This window comes from Diorhabda carinulata, chromosome 4, assembly GCF_026250575.1.
Source record: "Diorhabda carinulata isolate Delta chromosome 4, icDioCari1.1, whole genome shotgun sequence".
Classification (NCBI taxonomy): Eukaryota; Metazoa; Arthropoda; class Insecta; order Coleoptera; family Chrysomelidae; genus Diorhabda; species Diorhabda carinulata.
Window position 1 is genome coordinate 3,607,235 of NC_079463.1, and position 23,201 is coordinate 3,630,435.

A 23,201-nucleotide genomic window follows, 5' to 3' on the forward strand; every position below is an offset into this window, starting at 1 on the left:
AAGTGATTTTGTGACTGTTCTTACAAAGGAAAGTTAGAATAAGGTACACCATTGCCAAATATTATTATAGAAAAAACTGTTGTAAGTTGTGGGAAAAACTATACAAGAAGATTTATATTGTTTTTAGTGCTTACTTTTTGGTAGTGATAGAGCTTGGACATAATTAGAGGTCTAGATCACTTAAGTTTAACATATAAAGGTACGAAAACTCCAAAAACCATTTCTATAATTGATAAGATTTTTCTTACTGATTGAATATGAAGAGGCATTATGAATATTTATCGAATAATAGATATATTGTCAATACTAATTAGTTGTATTAAAAAGTGTGGCGCATTTGAACTAACTTTCCGCAAATATGATGATAACGATACTTTTTCATAATTGTGGCATAGTTGTATTTATAATAAATTAGCGAGTCCTGAAGCATTCCTTAGTTTAGAAAACAATCTCTCAACATGGTTAAGTTACTGTCAGTCTTAAATATAAGTTTAAGGTATTCACAACATTTTTAAACATTGACACATTGTAAATTTTCTTCAGACAAAAGACGGTCGTGGTGTTTTGTGATTCATACTTATCTTACGTAGAAACTGTTCCAACAATCATCGAAGAAGCCGTTAGACAAGACACCTACAATTTTTTTACGACGAGCCGCCACTGCTTGTAGGAAAATAATATACAGAATCTTCATAGTGGCATTATTGAGACACTTGTTTCGATTAGCAATATATTTCATAAAAAAATAAAATTCCGTCCCAGATTCCATAAATTTTAATCAAATATAAGCAGGAACCGATACACCTCAACTAGGCTGAACAAACAAAAGCATCTGTAATAGACACGGGGTAGAATAGAGAGAGAACGGCAAGGTTAATAATCTGGCTGTACTAGAGAACTTAATTCTATTACATTGGAGTTGACTGCAGTGGCTACATCTCCGTCGGCTGGTCGATATCCTACATAATTAACAATGTGATATCGACCTGCGGGTCCCCCGAGGCAACAGACGTTGGCTGTTTTACCCCCTATTCTCACTCCTTCAACTGCTGATTGACCAGATTCTGTCGCATGTAAACAAACAATACCAAAATTTCTGATGTAGCGGAGAATGAGGGGTCAATAATTAGAGGCATGCATCGATCGATTGATTATTCGAAGCTATTTGAGGATATCAACAGGAATACGTTGAGGAAATTTAGAAGGAGTAACATTAATTCTTTTTCTTTTGTACACATTACTACAAGGATAGTTTGGAAAAAATGTACATTTCACTGGAAATGAAAAGCTCAACAATTTTTTTAATTTTTTCTGCGCTGTCTAAAATGTTGTAGTCTAGACGCTTTACATATTCTCATTTTTTCATTACAGTACACCATATAAATTAAAGAAATTGATACAGGTCAAGGTTATAAAGAACGGAATCAAAAATCCATTGATTAAATTACGAGGTATATCCACAATGTAAGTTTCTATTTCTATCAGCGGTATTTTGCTCAATAATTTTTCACCTCTGGTCCAAACAACTGATGCATATGCCTACTTCGAGACCATTGCATCGCTTACACCTAAAATCCGTCCTTGGTGGTTAACACCGATGATGACAAGCTCAAAGAACATACGGACAAACTTCTACGAAGAAGCCATACAAAAACTTTTTAAAAAATTTGTTTGACTGTTGTAGATTTTTATACTAAAAACATTTTTTCTGTATCTATACACGTTCTTTTATAGAACCGAACGGAACTTACTTTATTGATATACCGAATAGTTTTTCTGCTTAAAATTTTCGTAAACAAACAAAAAATGTTATTTTTGATGTAAATATTATTGAAAATAGGTTTTAATTTGATGCCGACAACATATATCGGTTTATTCTCTAATAAATAAGAATGCACTTCATTATTCTGTCTAAATTTTTGATTTTCCAAAAACTCTCTACGGTTAGCAAATTGACGCTCTTTACAATGTTCAAAAGACCGAGATTCTTAATTGTAAAGCACACCTTTTGCCAAATAGCACCCTCTTAAATTTAATACAAGTGATTATTGAATAAGAATACGTAAACTACCTACCCCAAATGTTTAAATGGAACACCAAACGTTAATCGAATCTTTTTTGTATCAGATTTTTTTCTGGAAAACGAAATGTCGAAGTAAAAACATCAAATATAACAAGCAATCTACCATAAATGAAATTCTTTTGATTTTACATATTGTCGTCTCAACTTTAACCACCATTTTTACCCTGTGATAATGACCCCTTTTAACTTAATCAGATACACCGTTTAATTAACTTGTTACTGTTGTGATGAATTAATTTCTGACTGACTATGGATGCTGGACACTCGCTTTATATATACAAAAGTACATTCTAGATTTTTCGACTTCTGGAAGTTTTTAGCTTTCCCTATATAAACAAAAAAGCTTATTAGAAATTGTTTCTATGAAGACATAATCTAAATAGATCACAAAAATGAAAATAGTCGGTTCCTCTGTCGAACTGAAGCTTCGATAACATATTAGAGAATGACTGGATTCTCAGTCTATACCAAAGGACCACACTATTTATTCAGTTTTTGAAATTTATTACTTTTTTTGATTTTTTTTACTGCACCCTTCACAATCTCTTCGCACCTTGTGACTTGGACCTTCTTTCTTCACTAAGCAATGGGTTTTTTGTTTTGTTTTGGCGTCTCTCGACCGGCATCATCCGTATTTTCTTTCGTCAGTAACTTCTTTGCTACACTCAGTATTTCTGTACCAAATAACAGTTCAATAGAAACTTTCCTATACCACTTCAAAGTCCTTCTCAAAGAAGTGTTGTAATTTGATCATTTGTTCAAGACAGGTCTATAGAAGATTCGCCTTTGTTATAGTCGACTACGGCTTAAGGCTTTGCAACCATTCCTGATCGTCTGTCAATGCTTATTGTCTCATCAGAAAACATCAACACGCTTATACTTCCATTTTAATATTTTTATTCCTTTTCGCCCTCTTTGCTAGTAATTTCATTTCATTTTTGCACCTTTTATTATTTTTTTCCTCGGATCCACACCCTGGAGAAAGTTTATCAATTCTGGTTGAGTTTCAACGTGTTAAATTCCGAAAAAAAATCTGTTGAACGCCTTGTAAATCTCAAATCAGTTGAAACATGCACGGAAGATTAAAAAAATCTACATCAAATATACATTTGAAATTATTAATACGATTTTAATATTTCCTTAATGTGAATTGAAAAAAATTTGATCCGAATTACAAACACAACAAATTTGAACAAAAAACTTTTTAGGATGAAATTAATAAAAAATTGTTACAAGTTAAAGCGAAGTTGAAATTCAATGTAATGAGGTCGTAAAAGAGTTACAAAAACTTGGTAGTAAATTGAAATGAGAGATGAAAAAACTCATGTACACTGTAAAAAATCATTCGTCACATAAGCTTCATAACTCTTTCCATTATATTCCATTTTATGTGATCGAATTTTAAGTTTTTTATTCATAAATTTGGTAAAGAATTGAATTATATCTAAAAGTCGAAGGATACCTTAAGATTCAAGCTGGAATTCCATAACATATCCTCTTTATGTTGTATCTATACTGGTCAATTTTTCGCTATCCTACAAGGCTTTAAAGTTGCGTCACAGCATACAAATTCACTCATGGCAATATGCACATCTTTATAATGCACTTCGAAGTGTCTGGAAATGTAAAAGCTCTTGTGAGAAATCTAAATTGAAGTGCTTGGCAAATCATCGAGTTACCTCGAGCCGTTTGTTCTTTTCGGGCTAAATATGACTAACGTATCGACCACACTATACTTCCATATTGTTCACTTTGGACCTTAAGAACATTCGATTAATATTTTACAAGCCTTATTGACACGGTTCAAGCAAAATGAATCGAATTCATAATTATAAATGTAACCTGGATGTAACCACTACAATGAAGACAGCGTAGGGATTACGTGCATCTTCAAAAAAGTAAAACAATACCAGTATGATAAGGTAAAGTGTGAAACTGCAAAAAAGCGCACTATTTGAAGAATAAAAAAGTGTATTTCCATCAGGTCAACGCACCTTCTCACACTTCGGTAATCAGCATAACAAAAACTCACGAATTCGTTAACCACCTATCGTATCCACCAGATCTGGCACCCAGAGACTTTTTCTTGTTTCATAACCGCAAGTTTTACTTGCAGGGGAGATATTTTCATCAGACAAGGACGTTATCGTTTGAAAAAGTGTATAGAAATGTTGAAACAATGAAACTTTCAGGTTTGAGTATATTCATATTTCAAAATAAAATGTCTACTTGAAGATTTTATGTTTTTCCAAGAATTTTTACTGTGTGGGAATGTAGAGTGTATGTATACAGAAGAGTATAGAGGAGTATAAAAAGATGTAAAATCATGCACGTAAGCGAGTCGAGTGCCAATAACGTATGACGTTGCCCTTACCCCGTGAATTCTCGTACGTTATGCAATAAATAAGGCTTAAAATTTGTTGCATTGCTGGTAGAAAGCCGAATAGCGATTATTCAGAATGGAAAAACGCTAAATGAAATTCTCGCAACATAATATAAAATTAATATAGCCATATTTATGACGGCAATTTTTGGCTCGCCGGGCGTAAAGTCGACGTATTTTACTGCGTTTATTCTAGATTAAAACAGTTTATTTTAGATATTTATAATGGGAACGTGGTTCATAATGCAGATCACTTGTCGGCAACAAAAATAATAAAAATACGGAATGTGACGTTGCTGCGAATTTATTGTTTTAATAATGGTAAATAAAGCAGATCGGGAGCGATATAGAGTCAGGCTCTGGACCGATTATTTTACGTATACATACTCTTGGTTATTGTTGCAGTTCAAATGGGATTTTTATGTTGAGTTTCTGAATAATGCGCTCCTGTAATATGTAGATTGTAAATTGGAAACGTCACAACTCGTAACCGAAAAACTATACAATAACATATGCTGCACTTCTACGGTCACCGTGTTAAAATTTTTATAGCAACCCTTATCTTAGTTACACAAACATTGTCTCATAAGTCAACCTCAATAGATATTCAAAAACATGATCGCAAAAATAAGTTTTTGAAACATATCTCTGGATCTCAAGTTGTACAGCGTCAAATTCTCTACAATTTCATTCATGTTCTTTTTTTTATATATCAAACCATTTTGAAAATAGAGGGCGTACAATTTGAGACGCCAATTACAATCTTGTATCTTATTGATTCTTATAATGTAACATACCATTCGACTTTTTACATTTTTCTTCAAATATTTTGAATATTTCTTTGTTCACGTCTTGTAGCCCAGTAGTCACTTCTATTTTAATTCTAACAATCCAGTTTTTGAAGAAATTAATTTGTTATCGACCTCGCACTCAATTCGAGAAATTCAATTAAACCTCCGAATATATTCGAAATCATCCTCTACCTATCTAAACTCAAGTGTTTAAATCAAAGTAAATTTTAGTTAATTTATGGTGGTAATATTATTTATATCCGCTGGTTTTTCAAATATCTTTTTAGCTTTTTGATTATTGTGCTCTCATTATTAATTTACTTTTGTTTTAAGCAAATTTTGTATAATAGTTTTCATATAAATGAAAATTTATTTGGAGAATAGAACTATTATACAAAGTTTGCTTAAAACAAAATTAAATTAATAAAAACTGGAATTTTTATGACCACAATAATATAAAAGGAAAGTTAAAGAGATATTCCAGCGAATATAAACAATAATACCACCACAAATTAACTAAAACTGACTTTAATTGTAGATGATTTCGGAGGGAGGTCGATAACAAATTAATTTTTTGAAAAACTGGAATGTTAGAATGAAAATAGAAGTGACTACTGAGCTACAATACGTGAACATTGGAATATTTCACATATTTAAAAAAACGCCCAATGGCATGTTACAATATTTCTTTTAAATCGAATAATTATCAAATTTAACTCACCTTCTATATATAAAAAATTGTGTGTGTCAGCTCCGACGCACGACTGGAGTTTACTCCTTAAGTTCGATAGTCTAACCAGACGCAAAAAGAGTTTATTTAACTTAAAAAACATTGATACTGTATAAAAGGGTAAATTTGTTAATTGATAAAAATAATATACATATATAAATATATATTTATTCAATTTATTCATTTCATATACATTTATTATAACTAATCGAAGAAATATTTTACATTAAACTTTTTACAATAGTCAATAATCTCGATAATTCATATTGAGTTGATTATCTAATTTTATGTGTTGTTTTCAAATATATATTTATACGAACTACATCGATAATTATTAAAATATTTAATAAATACAAATTGCACATGCTCATACATATAATACATGAATTATAACGTACCTTGCAACCACGTGTTTGTTAGATGTTCCGGCAATATCATCTACACCTCTTTCTGCCATAGTTATTTGAAAATATTTTCAGTTCACTTTAGCGGAACACAATGATAAAAATTAAAACGTCACAATAACAATATTAATTATTGATATTTATAATAAAAACAGCAATATAGGGATGTCGACACTGACAAATTAGAAAGTTGTGCATCATAGGTCATTCATCGATAGATTTTACTCCTCACATTTTTCTCATACCGGGCCCCTTATATATGCAAATCGATTCTTAAGGAGTAAACTCCAATAATTAAATAATGACGTGTGATAAATTGTAATCCTTTTAATTTTTGTAATAGCTGTATAGATTGTATAGTCATTAGTATCATTAGGTTTTTAAGAATTCACGGCATCATACGAATTTCCAAATTATTAAATTTCTTTCCAAAATTAATTTTTAATGAAGCTAAATACCTAGTAAGAGGCTGGTCTACTGATAAGAAAACTTTCCAATAGTACGGATAATTCTTGATATACTATATTTCAGTAACTATGGGCGTGAGAAAAAAAAGTCTTGTTTACCATAGTACATACTAGTTATTGCCCCTTACCACCGAATGTTAAGCTCTAGATGTAGTGAAGTCAAATGTCAATCCATTCAAATACGTTATGATTTTTAGCTATATCGTATACAAGCCGTTCAATTTACAGATTTTAGCAATGCTTTGTCATTAAATTGACGTAGATCAATCAGTTTATCAGGACCCAATCTAAGCGAAACATTTGTTGTATCTACTATTTTCTCGATTAAAGTATGGTCTATGTCATTTGAGAAACGATAATTTAAACCAATAATCAATCGATAAACAAAAAAACTGATTTCAGTATGTTATACACCTACCTTTATTATATGTACCAGAGAAACTCAATTTATTTCATTGAGTATGAAGTTAGAATAAGTAATGAAAAGAAAAATACATCAAAAAATTATGATTTACTATATTCTTCCGTTTTTTCCGTTAGTAATATTTATGGTGGTTGAATCGGTTTTCTCTTCAACACCACCTTCGATATTCTTTCAAATTCCAAAAAACTATTCGTATCAACGAATAGATTTTTGCCTTATGCAAATATTGCTAGTTTCCGAGATACGGGATGTTCAAAGCTTAAATTTAAATTGTGATTTGCTCAATAATTTTTTATGTTTTCACAATTTCTCTTTGAAAATTAGCAATTTTACGTTTTTTGGCATGAGAAATCATAATTTGCACTCTAATTTAACATTGCTAATAGAGGGCGCTAGTGAATGCTCAAAATGTCCACCATTCACTGAAAGCGGATCATAAAGTGTATTGAAGTAAATGATAGGCATTTTGAGCATTTGCTCTGAAGTTTTCTATTTTTATTTACAAATTTATTATTGTTACATATTTAAGGAAAAATTTTTTTATGAAAAAATTAAAATTTATTGAACTTTTTAGAAGCAAATAACTCGATAACCGATTGAGTTACACGAATCAAAGATGAGTAACTTTTTTTGTAGAATTTAACGCTTTTTAATATTTTTTTATTATTTTAGTTGTAAGTTTAACCCAATAAAAGTTTACTTTGATTTAATTAACACAAAAAGGTGTAACTACCGCCCTCTATGCCCAAAAACAAAAAATTGTCAATTTTTAAAGAGAAATGGTGAAAACATAAAAAATTATTGCGAAAATCAAAATTAAAAATTTAAATTTTGAACACCCCGCATCTCGGAAACTACCAATATTTGCTTAAGGCATGTTGAGCAGAATCATCATATTTTGAGGTCTAGAATCTACATTTCAGAGATTGGACATTCTTAATGAATCACCCTGTATAAACTTTAGTATGTTCTAAATTTTTTAGCATGAACTTAGAAAGACCCTTTACCATCCAATTCTTTTTTGGCCATTTTTTCCCTTCCTTGTTCTGTGTTAATTTGATAGTTATAAGTTATTTCGGATCTGCAGTCTCGAGATATTTCGTATACTTCCTTATGTTTTATTACTATTTGCTGTCTAAATTTCATATTATTTTTTTGTCATTTCTATAAAATAATTCAATGGTACAGTACATTCAAGTAGATAAGGACTTTAATCGCCTCCTTAGAACAAAGTCTTTACCAACTAGACTATAAGAGTTTTCGTAGTGGAATTGTAGCAAAATTAAACATCAAAGTGTACTAACCTAAATATATCTCCGAGCTTTCGAATATTTATGTATTCACCGTCTGGGAATTAAGTAGTTAAGAATAACGGCGTTTTAAATTTCGTTTTTTCTTTTAAAATGCATCAAATTAACCGGTTTCAAAAATCAATATTAAAATATAATGCCTTTTAAGAGGAAAAACGAAAATAAAAACGCCGTTATTCGTAACTAATTAATACTGAAACAATGATTACATCAGTATTCTATAGCTTGGAAATATATTAAAGTTAGTACACTACCTATATAATCGTCTCAATTTTAGGTCTCTTTTGATATAAAATCAGTTTCAAATATTGATTTTCTATCAAAATCAAGATGATTTGTCACGGAAAACGTATAAAAAGTTCAAGAAGTAAAAAGTTATAAATTATATCCGTATTTATACATATTATTTTGGTATTGTAATGAGATATCATGTCAAGGTAAAAATACACTTTTTAATATATGAAACCTTATATTTAAAACGTCAAGCGTCATAAATTGTCTTTCGTAAACTATGTCGTTTATCTTATTGTAAAAAATCCATTTCTCTAGAGAATATCATTACATACAATGTTAATTTGTACGGTTTACAAAGACGACAGCTTAATAATACCGTTCCATTTTATTTTATTACATATAAGGCATGTTGAACAAAATAAAATACTATTAGAAATTCTCATTATAAATGGATTTTAATTCGAAATTCAACTGAATGGCGTCACAACTTCAAGTTGTCTTTCACAAAACTCATTTGTGTGATAATTCGACTTGTTATGTATTGCGTCTTAAAACGTACATCATTTCAACGTTCTTGTAAGAATTTTTATACGAAAAATTATATTAGAGAGAGTAAGTGCAGTTGGTACAATCAAATATTAATAAAAAAGTTGATCTTGAAGCTTAAACATTGAAATGTAATAGACAAATAATACAAAGTTCAAGCATCATCGGACAAAAGAATAAAGAGAAGATTAATAAAAAAGAAGACGAACTACAAACGTAATAAGGATCTTGAGTTAGACATACTTGTAGTACAATTTATTTTATTATAATAATATATTAACCTAGTTATTAATTAATACATATTTACTTTATGTACTAATTTTGTGTCACATCTATTTTATTATAACAAAATTGTTGTTATTACTTATCAATAACTGAAACGAAGAAGTTGGATGGTAACAATTCAACTCTGTTTAACACACATACGTCGAGAAATCAATGAAGACGTGTATGATTACCTTTCCTAGAAGATATTATAATGATTTTTATCTTTATCTTTAATATCGTTGTTAGTAGTAGTAAGTCTGTTTCAAATTTACTCCTAGGAACTGCTAGAAACACATCAACATAAACGACTAAACAGAAAAATTGCATGGCACTGGGCTACATAAAGAAAAGAAGAAGCCGGACAGCCGGAATGATAACTGGCAAGTCCATCGTGTACGATGAAGACGTAGCAGTACCGGTTTCTTGAGAAATCCATTCTGGATTAAGTTTATTATACAATATAGAATATTATCCTGCTATTGGTACATTTTTTTTTTGGTTAGGACAATGAATATTCCATCACAGCTGATCAAATTATAAAAATATTGCTTTATAATTGTTAAAAGTAAAAACACAAGCAGTTTTTATATTCTTTCCAGAACTAGTTCCAAAATATCATATTTTCGATACAACAAGAATGTTTTAAGTATTTACAGATTTACTTCTATTGAATTTTGAGCAATCAAAGACCTTTGACCTATCCGGGAACACAGTATATATAAGTTTATTTAAACAAGAGAAAAAAAAATATCTGTATTAATATTTAGCCAGTCAGGCATACAATTAAAAAAAGGGCATTTCCATCGACTGTCAATATCAAAAGATTAACTGATTTGTTGTCGAACGAAGAATGATAGAACGAATAATTTTTTATTTATCGTTTGCTATCAGATTAGTAGAGTGAAGTTTTATAAATGAAATAATGAAAAAAAGTACCAGTTCTGATCAATATTCAGTCTGGAATTGAAATTTTTGCATATAACAAATGTGCCAATTTAGTTTTTATTTCTGTCTGGTAAAATGCGCTCGACTTACTTTTTTTTTTTAATTCTGTCCTATGGTTATCTATACGAAATGATTTTTCTGTCGTGTATAGAACGTTTTTTGTCAAATAATACAAATTTAAATGAAATCTTCAATTGGCGCACAAATTTGAACAGGATATTAATAGAATGACAGACTTTATTATTTTTTTAAATTGATGTTCGAGAAGCAATTGAAACATCATCAACAATAATATAATAAAAATTTCTAAATTGATAGCATTATTAAGAGAATGATGATTTTGATTGATTTCCATATTCAAAACTTCTAAAACTAGGACTGGTTACATACGTAGATTTTTTATAGGAGGAATTGATTGAGATAACTAATGTCAGCATAAAAGATGACCGAAATATGAGTCATATATCAAATGAATTTGATGACCTTCGGGTTAATTAAAAAAATAATCGAAGCAATTAGATATTTAACACCATGAAAACATAGAAACAGTTTTCGGCATTACGAGCTATGAATTTCTTGAGGAGAATTTGAACGAATAATAGGAAGCGAACGATTCTGTAGTATTTTCAAGATTTCAATCAGAAAAAAGACATATAGAGACATCACTAAGTTGTAATTTATGGAACCGTTGATGATATTCACATTGAAGACACTTTTTACAATACCACTACACCAAAACCCACAATTACACTGTCTAACGTGCCTTTCGATAATCTAGTAAACTTCAGTTTATGTTCAGTCTCTGAAGATGATAACTTGGTGTTGTTATAATATGAACAGTCTACATTTATGATTAATTTTGGATACCATACCTACATATGACGCAGAAAACAAATAAATCCCAAAAAAATAATAGTCGAAATTAGTTTATCAATATATTTCGTTTTGGTTATGGTTCTAATGAAGAAATTGAAGTTTTTATATCAGAAACTTTTACAAAAACATTTCAGTTTGCTTCTAAACGTAATTTTGTGAATATTATGTACTAACTATCTTATACTAAGTTTTTCATTCGACTTAACTCGAAATATATATCAAATTTTGCGTAATAATGAAAATTTTTGTGAAATTACATTGGTAATTTCCTCGCAGGAATCGAAAATTGCACCAGAAAACGTTAAAAGAGATATAGTTGCTGGTAAACATCGAAAAATATGAAATTCGTGCAGAAAAAGCAAATTATGAAATGCGAGCGACTGTTTTCTGGCCGTTATACCGATTTGACGAAATTTAGCGAAAGAATGGTAAAGCTTCGTTTAAGAACCACCACCTAATTAAAATTTATAAATACAGTGCAAACCGAGCACCTTTTTTAGATTTTTAGCTCAATTTTCTTTATCAAACTCCTCCATTTTATCTTGTCTTGTGATTCTTCTCTCATCTTTCCATACCAATTTTTTTATATCTTCCTCAATCTATTCTATCCATTTCTTCTTTAGTTTTCCTCCTTTGTTTTCCATAATAATCTTGCTCTTAACAACTTTTTTCTGTATTCTATAATTGTTCATTTGGGAGACATACTCCGTCTAACTCTATGTCAGTCCAATACCTGGTCAATTAATAGTTCCTCTTTCATCAGAAGAAATCTCACCAAAAATGTTTTCCTTTCCTATATTCCACTGAATTTGCAACTTCTTCCGATAATATTCATAGCTCAGGTTAGTATGAGGACTGATGGACGAATACCTGTTTTATAAACTGCAGTTTTTGCTGATCTTGATAATAGTTTGGAATTTAACTCTACTTCTATGGCTTCTGCTGCATTGATTCCCTTTACAAGTCTTTTTTATACCTCTTGGTTTTCTGTTTTTTACTTGTTTACTTGTTATTAGTTTCCCCAAACATTCAAATTGGTTTAACTATTCTTTTATATTGTCCAGTTTTATTGCTTGATGGTATTTGCGAGTTCCTTTCTATTACCATACATTTCTTCTTCTACACTTACTAAGACACTTGTATTTTTATTTCTTGTCTAGTTAATATCGTCTGCATAAGCACCACATTGGTATTTCTGTTGATAATTAGTATTAATATGTTAAACAATGTTAAACCAAATGTAGAATTGCAGATTCTGCTCTTAAAATAACACACACTTGTGGTATATCTACTTGGGGAAGATTTTTTTGTAATTTCCAACGATAGTTCTGTCGCATTTTTTATATATCGAGTAGTCAACTGTACTGATCTATTTACTTCTCGTGTATACATGTTGCTTCTATTAATTGTATAATTTATTTAATATCTTGATAATCTAATGAGAAAAAATAAGAAGTATTTTTTGGTTTACTGTTTAACTAAAAAAAAAAAACCGTACGTTCATTTTATAAATAATTCATATTTACACACACACATAGAGCGATCGAATTAGTAATATGTCATTCACATCGACATTTATATCGAATGAATTCGATAAACTCGAACATTTTACCACCGCCATAAATTAATGTAAGGCTGTCATTATTATACCAAACAATTATCTCAACTTGCGATAATTTACATAATCTTAGGCGGGTACTTAATCGCAGTAGGTGCGGTACGCACCTTAAGAAGGGTAGGGATACGTACGGCGAGGTGGGGAACATCGTCTGAACGTTTATTTCAACTCACATATCACGTGACTTTGACACCCAATAGCTGTACCGACCGGTAATTACCGTAATAAACTGTAATTATAAACGACAACGTAAATATGTAATGAACGACATGACTTCGGAATAAAGCACACGTTACGAACGTCGAATTACGTCAATAGTGAATGGACTGAATTTTTCTGGTATTAATTTTAGAAAAAAAGTTTTGTCTGCTTCAAAATTTACAATACAACCAACAGAGATGAAATTTTTCAGTCGTATACAAGGATGGTAAAAAAATATGAATCCTACTTAAAGATGAAGTAGCTTATCATAATAAAAAAATTCCGTTCAAACGAATGCTATTAGAATCAAAATGTATCTAACGTTACGTTTTGACCTAATTCGGTCTTTATTTGTTATTATTAGGAAATAGTCAGAATACAGAAAGATGGTAGGTTTGAATCCTTGTGAATAATTCCATCTATCACACAAGAAAATAAGAAAAGAATCCATTTTTCTACTCGAACTAAAAGTGTTCGTTGGCTTACTTTGAACTAGAATCCATAATACAGATTTTCTATGAAAATATGGCTTTATATGATCGATTTATAGATGTTCTGAGACTTTTGATCTTGAAATTGCCTCCGGTTTTTTTAGAAAATACTAAAATCGAGCTGATCAAATTCAAACTTGATTTGGAGCGAATTTGATTGCTGCTACAAACAAAGTCATTCCCTGGTAAATTATTTTGACATATAACAACGTTGGATCCCCAAATACTGTCTCAAATCCATTGTATTCAGTCTCCACACAGATCTGCTGCAGAAATAAATACCGTTTCTTCGTTGATTGAAAAACATTGCAAATCATATTAATTAGTTTTTGTATTTTATAGCCAGGGCCGGATTAGACTAGGGGCTTGGGTGGGATAAAGCCCCGGGCCCCAGGTCCAATAGGGCCCCATCATTTGGAAATCATTTTTTAATGTGTTGATGCCACAAATCTAAAGTATTGATACTATTTTGTGAATTTTCTCGGGTTTCCGAATTCCTTAAGGGGCCCCGTTATTATTTTAGCCCCGGGCCTTATAAATCTCAATCCGGCCCTGTTTCTAGCACTCAGTTTCCTTTTAAATACTTGTATCATTTGTGATCAGTCCTAAAGAAGAGAAAGATCAAAATTAAATCACATGCCGATCAATTTAGCCCCCAAATTATCATTATATTTCACTTACCAGTGAAAGTTTGTAGAGGTACTGAATCTTTGATATTATAAATTTATCTTGAATTTTGTCTATACATATTCTATAATTGTTTTTAGATTTTTAGGGTCATACATTATTATGTGATAACATAAGTTAGTTCATTATTTCTAGAGATGTTCATATTCACGGTCTGAATTCATTAACGCCAACAATTTCATAGCTCAGTCATTTTAGGTAAATTTAGGCAAGAATTTCGGATAAATCGAGATACCCAGCTATAAAGTCGTTTAAACTAGTTCATTTGACATCCTAAATCACCTTTCAAAACTCATATATAATTCGATGTGAGCAATTTTAAAAATCGGTCAAAAAATCGATATTTTGCACGTTTTTTGCAAATATTGGTGTTTGTATTTATTATCAATATTGTACAACATTAAATTCTCTACAACTTTTGTTTCAAAAATTTTTACATGCGGTGAATCGTTTCTGAGATAGAAGGCGCGGTTAGAATCCCGTTTGAAATATAAACTTCCCATTTTTTATCTAAATTACATTATATTTAAATATTTTTAGCTAAATTATTTATTTCAAATCAAGTATAAATTCATTTAATAGCACTTACCTGCCCGTGTAGTTTCAAAATCGTAGATAGAAAAATTTTAATGTAATTCAAATCTTATTTATAATAATTATTTTTAAATAAATAAAAAATAATAGGAAGGAAATTAAAATGTAATTAAAGTATGTCACTTTGTGATTGTTCAATGACAGAAATAAATTACAAGTATTTTTGAATTCATAGATAAGTTCATTACTGAAAAAAATATTTAAATATAATGTAATTGTTGATAAATAATGAAAATTATTAATTTTAGATATTTTGATCGGGACTACCTGTTGATTTCAAATGAGATTCTGCCCTCTAGCTCAGAAACGATTCACCGTTTGAAAAAATTTTTACAACAAAAGTTGTAGAGAATTTAATGCTCTACAATATTGAAAAAAAATCCAAATAGCGTAAAACCCATAGGAAACGAGTTATTTGCAAAAAATGTGGAAAAAATCGATTTTTTTTTACTTTTGACCCTCGATTTTTAAAGTTGCTCACATCGAATTATATGTGAGTTTTGAGAGGAGTTTTAGTATATCAAATGAACAAGTTTAAACAACTGGTTATCTCGATTTTCCTAGATGAACTATCTTAAATGACTGGACTATCAAAATCATAGTATGAATAAATATTTTCATTCGTTTTTTCTTAATACAAAATAACATTTAGGAAATTTTATATCAATTCAACAGTCCTTTCGTGAAATTTCTTAATAAGTAAAGCACCCAATTCATTTTCATATAGGGTGATATACATTTTTTTGAATGAACAAAACTAACTTTTATTCCATGTTTTGTTAAACGTAATTATGAATGAATATAAGTGTTAAATATGTTTCTTATTCTCTTAGAAGGTTTGATATTTCCATTAGTTCGATTTGATCAAATATTCACATCTTGTCGTAAAGTACAACGTACATTGCCACACCCGTCTACATTTCCATTCCATTCCGCTAAATCCGCTCCATTTTCTATCTACGTGCACTTAGAACTTCAATTACAAATGCTCTATATTATTTAAATTACAATTACTAAACTTCCCATTATAATTAACTTATTATATTACAAAGACTGAAGCTTTAATGCTGGTAATAATTTTATTAAAAGTTTAAATAGAACACACGTGCATTCAATTACAATAAAACATTTATAAATCTATTTCATTTTGTACTATTTCCAGTCTTTTGCAATCGTGATAAATATTTCACGAAGTTACTTGATTCACGTGCAACCAGAAAGTAAAATATGTAATAAATGTTCAACGTATGTTCATTTAATTTTGGTTTTTCTGGACGTAAATTTTCAACGGTTTTCAAAAAATATACAAATACTTCACATCCTATCAAAAGAATATCGCATTGATATTAGAAATGCGAATAATATCACAAACCCTTTGAAAATAATCGATTATTTTAGATGAATCGAGTAGTATCAGTAAACACGATGATGAAAATTACTTCAAAGGCGTCCTCAGCGTGTCCAGATGCGTTAAAGAATCAATTCCTTTGCTTATTTATGATTTTGAAATTTTGAATCCATTCCGAAATTATTTAGACGTTTACTAAAATCCAATGGTTATTATCGCAACAAACCGAACAAACGAAATGATTCAACCACGTTTTCAGGTGTATAATCGCCATGACTATGACCAATTCGTAATTTTTGACTAATTTTATCGTGAATTTTATGATTATAATTCAAATTTCAGTTACTTCGCATCTTATCAACGGTATAATAATTATTAATAAAAAATAATACACAGAATATACAAGAGCTTTTACTTTCTTGATCTAAATTATATCATTCTATAGTTACAGGGGTTGCAGGTTAAGTAGTGGTTCATTTTAAGATTAAGATATCATTTATAAAGAATCTCAAACATATTCTACAATTTTTTATTCTGGACTACGTACTGGTCTGTTCAAACGATAATTTTCACTTCTGAAAGTACTTTCAAAGAAATTTATTTGTTATCCACTTCCTATATAACTCGAAGAGTTTTATAAAATATCAGTCCCGTGATCTTAATGGTCAACGCTTATATCTACACTTTAAAAGAAAAATATTTCATTGAATTCAATGGATTCCGAGACACACCGAAGCGAAGGGAAAGCTACAGGTATCAGCTACAGAACAATGGGAAAAGGACTGGAAAAGAAGGTAGATAGAATTATTGGAACAACCTACAAAGGCTGAGACAGGCAAAGATTCTTCTTGGAAACTATAACCAGAAAAGATCTGCAGAATGTATCTACGAATACCAACAGAAGTTCTATCGGGGCACTGTCGCTTCAACAAACACCTGAAGACCTTGGTTCTAGCAGATAATGCGGCGTGTAGATTTTGTTGCATCTCTATCGACATTCTCTCGAAGTGTGAAACATTGAGGAACTCCAGAGCACTGCACCTCGAAGCGTATGAAATAGAAGACGAAAATCTCTGGCAATTAAAGTCATCCCACATTCTAGACTTGCGAAAAGGAGTGGAATTGATGTATCAGCTGTAAACACTGGGTTCTTCTCCAGTATCGCTGCAAGAAAGTGGGACACAATAGATCCTTTGGGTCGCAGTATATACGAGACCCCAAATCCCTACATACATACACCACAATCAATGGAAACATCCCGGCAACTTAGACCACAGTTGTGGACCTTTTTCGGATTTCTTTAGACCAGTTTCATTTTTTATCTCTAGAATATATTTCAACTTTCGACATTATTTTTTCAAGGATATCGCAAGGATACAAAACGTACGAATTAAGATTTGCGAATAGTTGCTAATTCCAGATCTATCACCAGAGTGTCTCAAGACATATATGGAGCAATGTTCTAAACGGTGCGGTGGAGCAAATACAAGCGCTAATTTTTTTTAAAATCAAAGAAGGGGTAAAGAGAAGTCTTCATCTTCAGTAAAAGACACGATATTAAGAAATTGTGAAGACATTGGCTAATTTTTGTAAACATACATTCTCTTAAGTGAGAAACATTTTGTAAAATAATAAAAAAAGTATATCTGTACAGTATTGAGTATTGACCGGTGGTGTCGAATAGAAAAGTCTATTAAACTAACTAAAATAGAATGTCAAACCTTGTTTTAAAGTTAATAAATTTATTAATGTTTAGAGAAACCAGCAGTTAGTTCAGGTATTATTAAACGTACGTGATTTATTTAATAAATATCCGAAGAGAAAATTTTGATGTTACAATAAAAATTCTTTAAAATAATCAAAGGAAAACATAATAAATTTTATTATGTTTCATATAATGTATTACACGTAAATATTTATACGGTCTGATTAACGATATTCAAATGTTCTATTTATTAAAGAAATAAAAGTTATTTTTGGAATTTGGATGCAGTTGCGGTTACAGTTGGATCGTTGTTAAAGAAAAATCATAAAGCTTGCTATTGTTTAATTTAATTTGTTACATGTGTACATTAATCGGTAAGCTTGTTTTTCCAAGTTATCCGCATTAATTACATTTAAAAAAATCCGTTTGTCTATTCATCTATTTTGTTTCATTGTTCAGTTTTATTATACCATTTAAAAATCACTTTCTAAAAACCGATATAGCGTGTTTGTTACATTAAGAAGAAGAGTAATTTGAGCATGAACCAAACCTTTATCATCTTCAGTCTTCCCTTTAACAAAAAATGGTAATAATGCCAAATCCAGAGTATTCCAGATCAATTTGTAGTCTCGCCGTAATTTTCTCTCGCTCAACCGTTTAAAAACCAGTAGAAATCGAAAAAATAAATACATCTAATATTCGTGCCCAGTCGAAAATTGTGATTCAGATTAGTATAGTAGATTTTGAAACAATCATCAATACTTCCGAAAAATTTGCCGTTTGAGAAATAATATTCTGTCTTCGCGTCAGATATGTTTAAGAAAATCTATGCAACAGACAAATATAAACACTGGTCTCACTGATAAAATAAAACTTACTGTTTTGACTAGCCAAAGAGTTTTAATGGTATATTAACCAGACGCAAAGCTACGGCTATATTATTACTTGGTTTTTGAAGGAAGGAGTCATCTAATAGTCCATGGGATGCAAAAGATGTTGCTTGATTCTCTCTGGCTTATAGAACATTTAGATGGCTCGCAATTGGCATAAACGATGTTGCTGGAGCTGAATCAGCGCTTGTATTCGCAGTACCCAACTTTTATGCTTTCAAGCAATTTCCAAAATAAATTTGAAACACGTTTAAGTTTGTCAAACATAAAAAGTACTTTTTAAAGTTTTAAAGTAACGAACCAGTAACATTTAAAAAGTACAAGGACTATTTTACAGCTTACCTACACTGTATACTCGAAAAAAAATCATAATTATAGTAGGTACGTTCGTTCTAAGTAACAATTCTTTAAGAAACTGGAAATAATAACGTTCAAATTCAAACAAACCACGTAGAAATTTACAACAAAAGCATTTGATTACTTCACGGTCGACATTTTAAAATAGACAACAGCTGATTTTGAGTTTGCTGCTTCTACTCCTCAAACAAAATCAAAGATAGGAAAGAATGAGATTGGGAGAGGGATGCTTATAGAATTTGGAAAACAGTTGTTTGCTCAAACGAAACTGACATGTCGTCTCATACAAATAATCTGTTTGTCATATAAATTTTGTTTCGTCTGCTCTTAATTAAATTGTTAAGGTGAAGAATAGAGCGCCGAAACGTCGAAATGTGTTTAGACACGTGAATAGCGAGTCGAAGTTATTACAAAAAGGTGTGAAAATCGTGTGGGTGAAACGCGACCAAGTCGTGTGATTTGTGAACGTTTTAATTCACGTATGATTTATTATTTGGTGGTTATGCAACATTTTTTTTATGATTTATTTTAGGCATCTGTAACTGCAAAATCTCTATTAAATTCAATTAACCATTAAGAATAACTTACTCGGATGTTGAGTTATAAATATAATTTAATTTATTCTGTTTTTGAAAGATGAATTTCTGCTTGTCTCATTATAATGAGAAATGTGGAATTTCAACTATGCTTGATAAGCCTTAGTCACTATTTTCGATGCATAAGAAAATTTTTCTGATTCGAAATAGGTACCAGAGTTTTGAGTCAAATAGAGGGGGTGAAATGCTTTTTTGTCAAAAAATTGTTACAATTTTTAGATAAAAACTTGTAAAAACTAAAAAACAAACATAAAAATAACTAAAAAAAAGATACAAATAAAATAAAATTTCAATATACAGAAAAAAGATACAATTAGTAACAAAATTATAGGTAATAGTAATAGGCAATAGAAAAATTAAACTAGTATGCAGCATGCTTGAAATTAAATATTATTATTAGAATAGAAATCGTTCTTTCCAGTAAATATGACCTCAAATTATAGCGAAATGCGGGAAAATATGATATCGATTTAATTTCAATTGGCAAGTGATTGGGCATTTTTTGCATTGTGAAATATTGAGCTCTTAACTGAACGTGGAATAGGTAAGTAAAGGTCGTGTTCCGCGTTTCCGCGTGGATAGCAGTGCAACTTCCTTTCCTAAAAGCTTTATGCTTACGCTTTTAAAACATTTTGAACTCGGGTATCATTTTTGGTAACTTTTGCAACTGTTGTTTTGAATATTAATGAAAAACATACATACAAATTATATTTTTTTATTGTTACAGGTAAGAGAAGATTTTAATGGTTGTAAACAGTTCCCAACTAATGTTAAGCACGAATCAAATTCAAGAAATGTTTTTTCGGAAAATAATCCGGTAGGTTTTCTCTTGATACCTAATACAAAGTTAGGAATAAAAAAATACAAATAAACAAACTAATTAAGTAGTACAAATAGCTTGTAAATGTGGAAAAATATTCAGCATAACCAATACAATCAATATTTGTACAAAAATTAATGTTTTAGGTAGTAAGTTTTATCGCTGTTAGAAAAATTGTTCAATTTCATAATTACGGAACTTCCACAATGCTCTTTCTCTTCCGGACCCAATACTTTCTTATTAAACCTAGTAAACCTAATCCCTAATTCATTGCGCTGCAATTTAAACCCTATTATAACCCTATTGAAACTGATTCAAATATCTACACCTCACTAATCAGTTCCAGGATTTTATAAACTCCAGTGTCTGTGTTATACTCAAGAAAGCTACATGCTTCTATAACTTTTCCCCCAACCTATGGCTACCATGACGAGGCGTACTAGAACTTGATGATGACTTGGTGAATTTCATTCCCATAGAAGCTTCTCGTCAAGTTCTGCTAGACCTAATCTCATCAGATACTTTTTACTTGTAGTGATTCTTTCAGTTTTTCCCTTCTTACGAAACTTTTCTTCGGAACTCGTATGTCAAAAAACATGGAGGTCTAGTGCTTTGTTGATTATTTCCTTACATCCAATCACTAAGACACTGATTGGACGTACTCGTTTAGGTAGTACCGCGTTCCCTGATTTCAACACCGATTGCCTGTTCTTTCCTTATTTAGAACGAGTCCGATATTTCCTTTTTCTATCTATAATAATTTCCATACAATATAAATTCATGAAGCTAATGCAATAAATTCACAGAGTATTGCGATTGTGATTTCTACAACGACCTGTTTTTGTTCTCTTATTTTATTTTGAAAAACTGTTGGCCAATTTCTTTTAGTCTTCTATCACTGTGATCTAAAGATCTAAAGTATGACGGTTATTTTTGCTTAAAAGCTGAGTTAGGTTTAAAGGTAATGAGCAGCTCTGTTTAACAAGTGACTGTAATTGCTGCATCCAAAGAAAATTTGATTAAGATCACCATAAGAATAATCATCACAGGTACAGACTGGTGATTGTAAGATACCCAACTTGGCAAGATGGTCGGGATATCTCCCATGACTAGTCTTCATTCTAAATATACTTGCTGAATAAAATTTCGGAGTTGTGTAATTAAAAATATAGTTTGGAGGTGAGGATAAGGTAGGATGAACTTGAAGATCGTTAAGCGTTCCTGCCAGGATACGTATATTTTATCTTTTATTGAATTAACTTGTAGTTTTGATGTGACATAAAATGGAACATTTCATTCTTACGAGATGAATCTCTTTTATAGCACACAATGCTGATCTGGAGTCAGTTAAATCACACCCCCATCTTTATTTGACCTCATCAGGAAAGACCCTGTAGGGTAGTTTACAGCTCTACGATATATATATACTGGATATCTGATTGGTTTATGTGACTTGAATTTGTCTACAGAATCACTGAAGCTACAATTTTGATGGTGGAACTTGAGGTCCAGTTGTTGGTTTTACTATTTGCTGCATAATAGATTTTGGTTGTTTTGTCAACTAATCAATCAATGATTGGTTATTATTTATTGATTGGTTCTTTTTCATAGTTGAATGCGTCAATATTTTCATCTTTATAATACTTTTCTTTCTGTAACGTTAATCAGGATTTGTTTCATATCAGTCTTGACATGATGTAACAATGTTTGTTTGAGATTCATTATCTTTTTTACCAAACTCTTTTAGATATAAACTGTCATTTCATGCATAGCGAGAAATGGAAATATCAAGGTTGATCAACGTAGAAAAAATTCCTACTTACAGCATGAAATACCATGCTAATCGTGTAGATGCACACAGTCGCTCGGATGGGCCTTTTTGTTATTATAATTGGATCAGGAACGGAGCTAGGGAGTCAGCCCTCGTAGAAAGCGCCCCGAAAAAATATGTTCAAACAATTACCCAAACAATAGTTTAAGAATATCCTTATAAATATCTGAAAAGTACGTTACACCAGGCCTGCATATGTAATTAATGCCCTGAAAACGAGAAACATTCAAATTACATGGAAACGATGAATTAGTAAGCAGATACACGTACGTGGTATACATAATAAAAACATTGTTAGTGGACGTTTCTATAATGCATGGGAACAAATATAATCAAATATTAATAGAAATTAATATTTGATGGAGTAAGAAGGGTGTATGTGACGTCACCGGCTGCGCCGCGCGGTACGGGGGCGAAAAATAAATAAGGGGTGGCAGATCCTTTGAAGATATTCTATGTAGAACGTTGAATTTTTAAACTTGTCCCCGGATAAGTGTTGCAACTATGGTATATTCTTGCAGACCTTCGGACATTATTTATGGAGCTTTTTTTTGAAAATGAGAAGATACTAAGAAAATGCTAATGGTTTTGTTAAATAAATAA

The 23,201-nt window shown here is 30.8% G+C and overlaps 1 protein-coding gene across 4 annotated transcripts in view; it reads left to right on the forward strand.

Annotated features, from left to right (window-relative positions):
* Positions 1–23,201, forward strand: part of LOC130892203 (protein bric-a-brac 1-like) — a 354,873-nt gene that overhangs the window by 289,378 nt on the left and 42,294 nt on the right. For 2 of the 4 annotated variants that reach the window (XM_057797431.1, XM_057797432.1), the window contains one exon: positions 20,675–20,764. The exons of the other annotated variants lie outside the window; for them this stretch is intronic. In XM_057797431.1, coding sequence (XP_057653414.1) covers positions 20,675–20,764 — 90 coding nt within the window. The remainder of the gene's footprint in view (positions 1–20,674; positions 20,765–23,201) is intronic. 4 annotated transcript variants of the gene reach the window in all.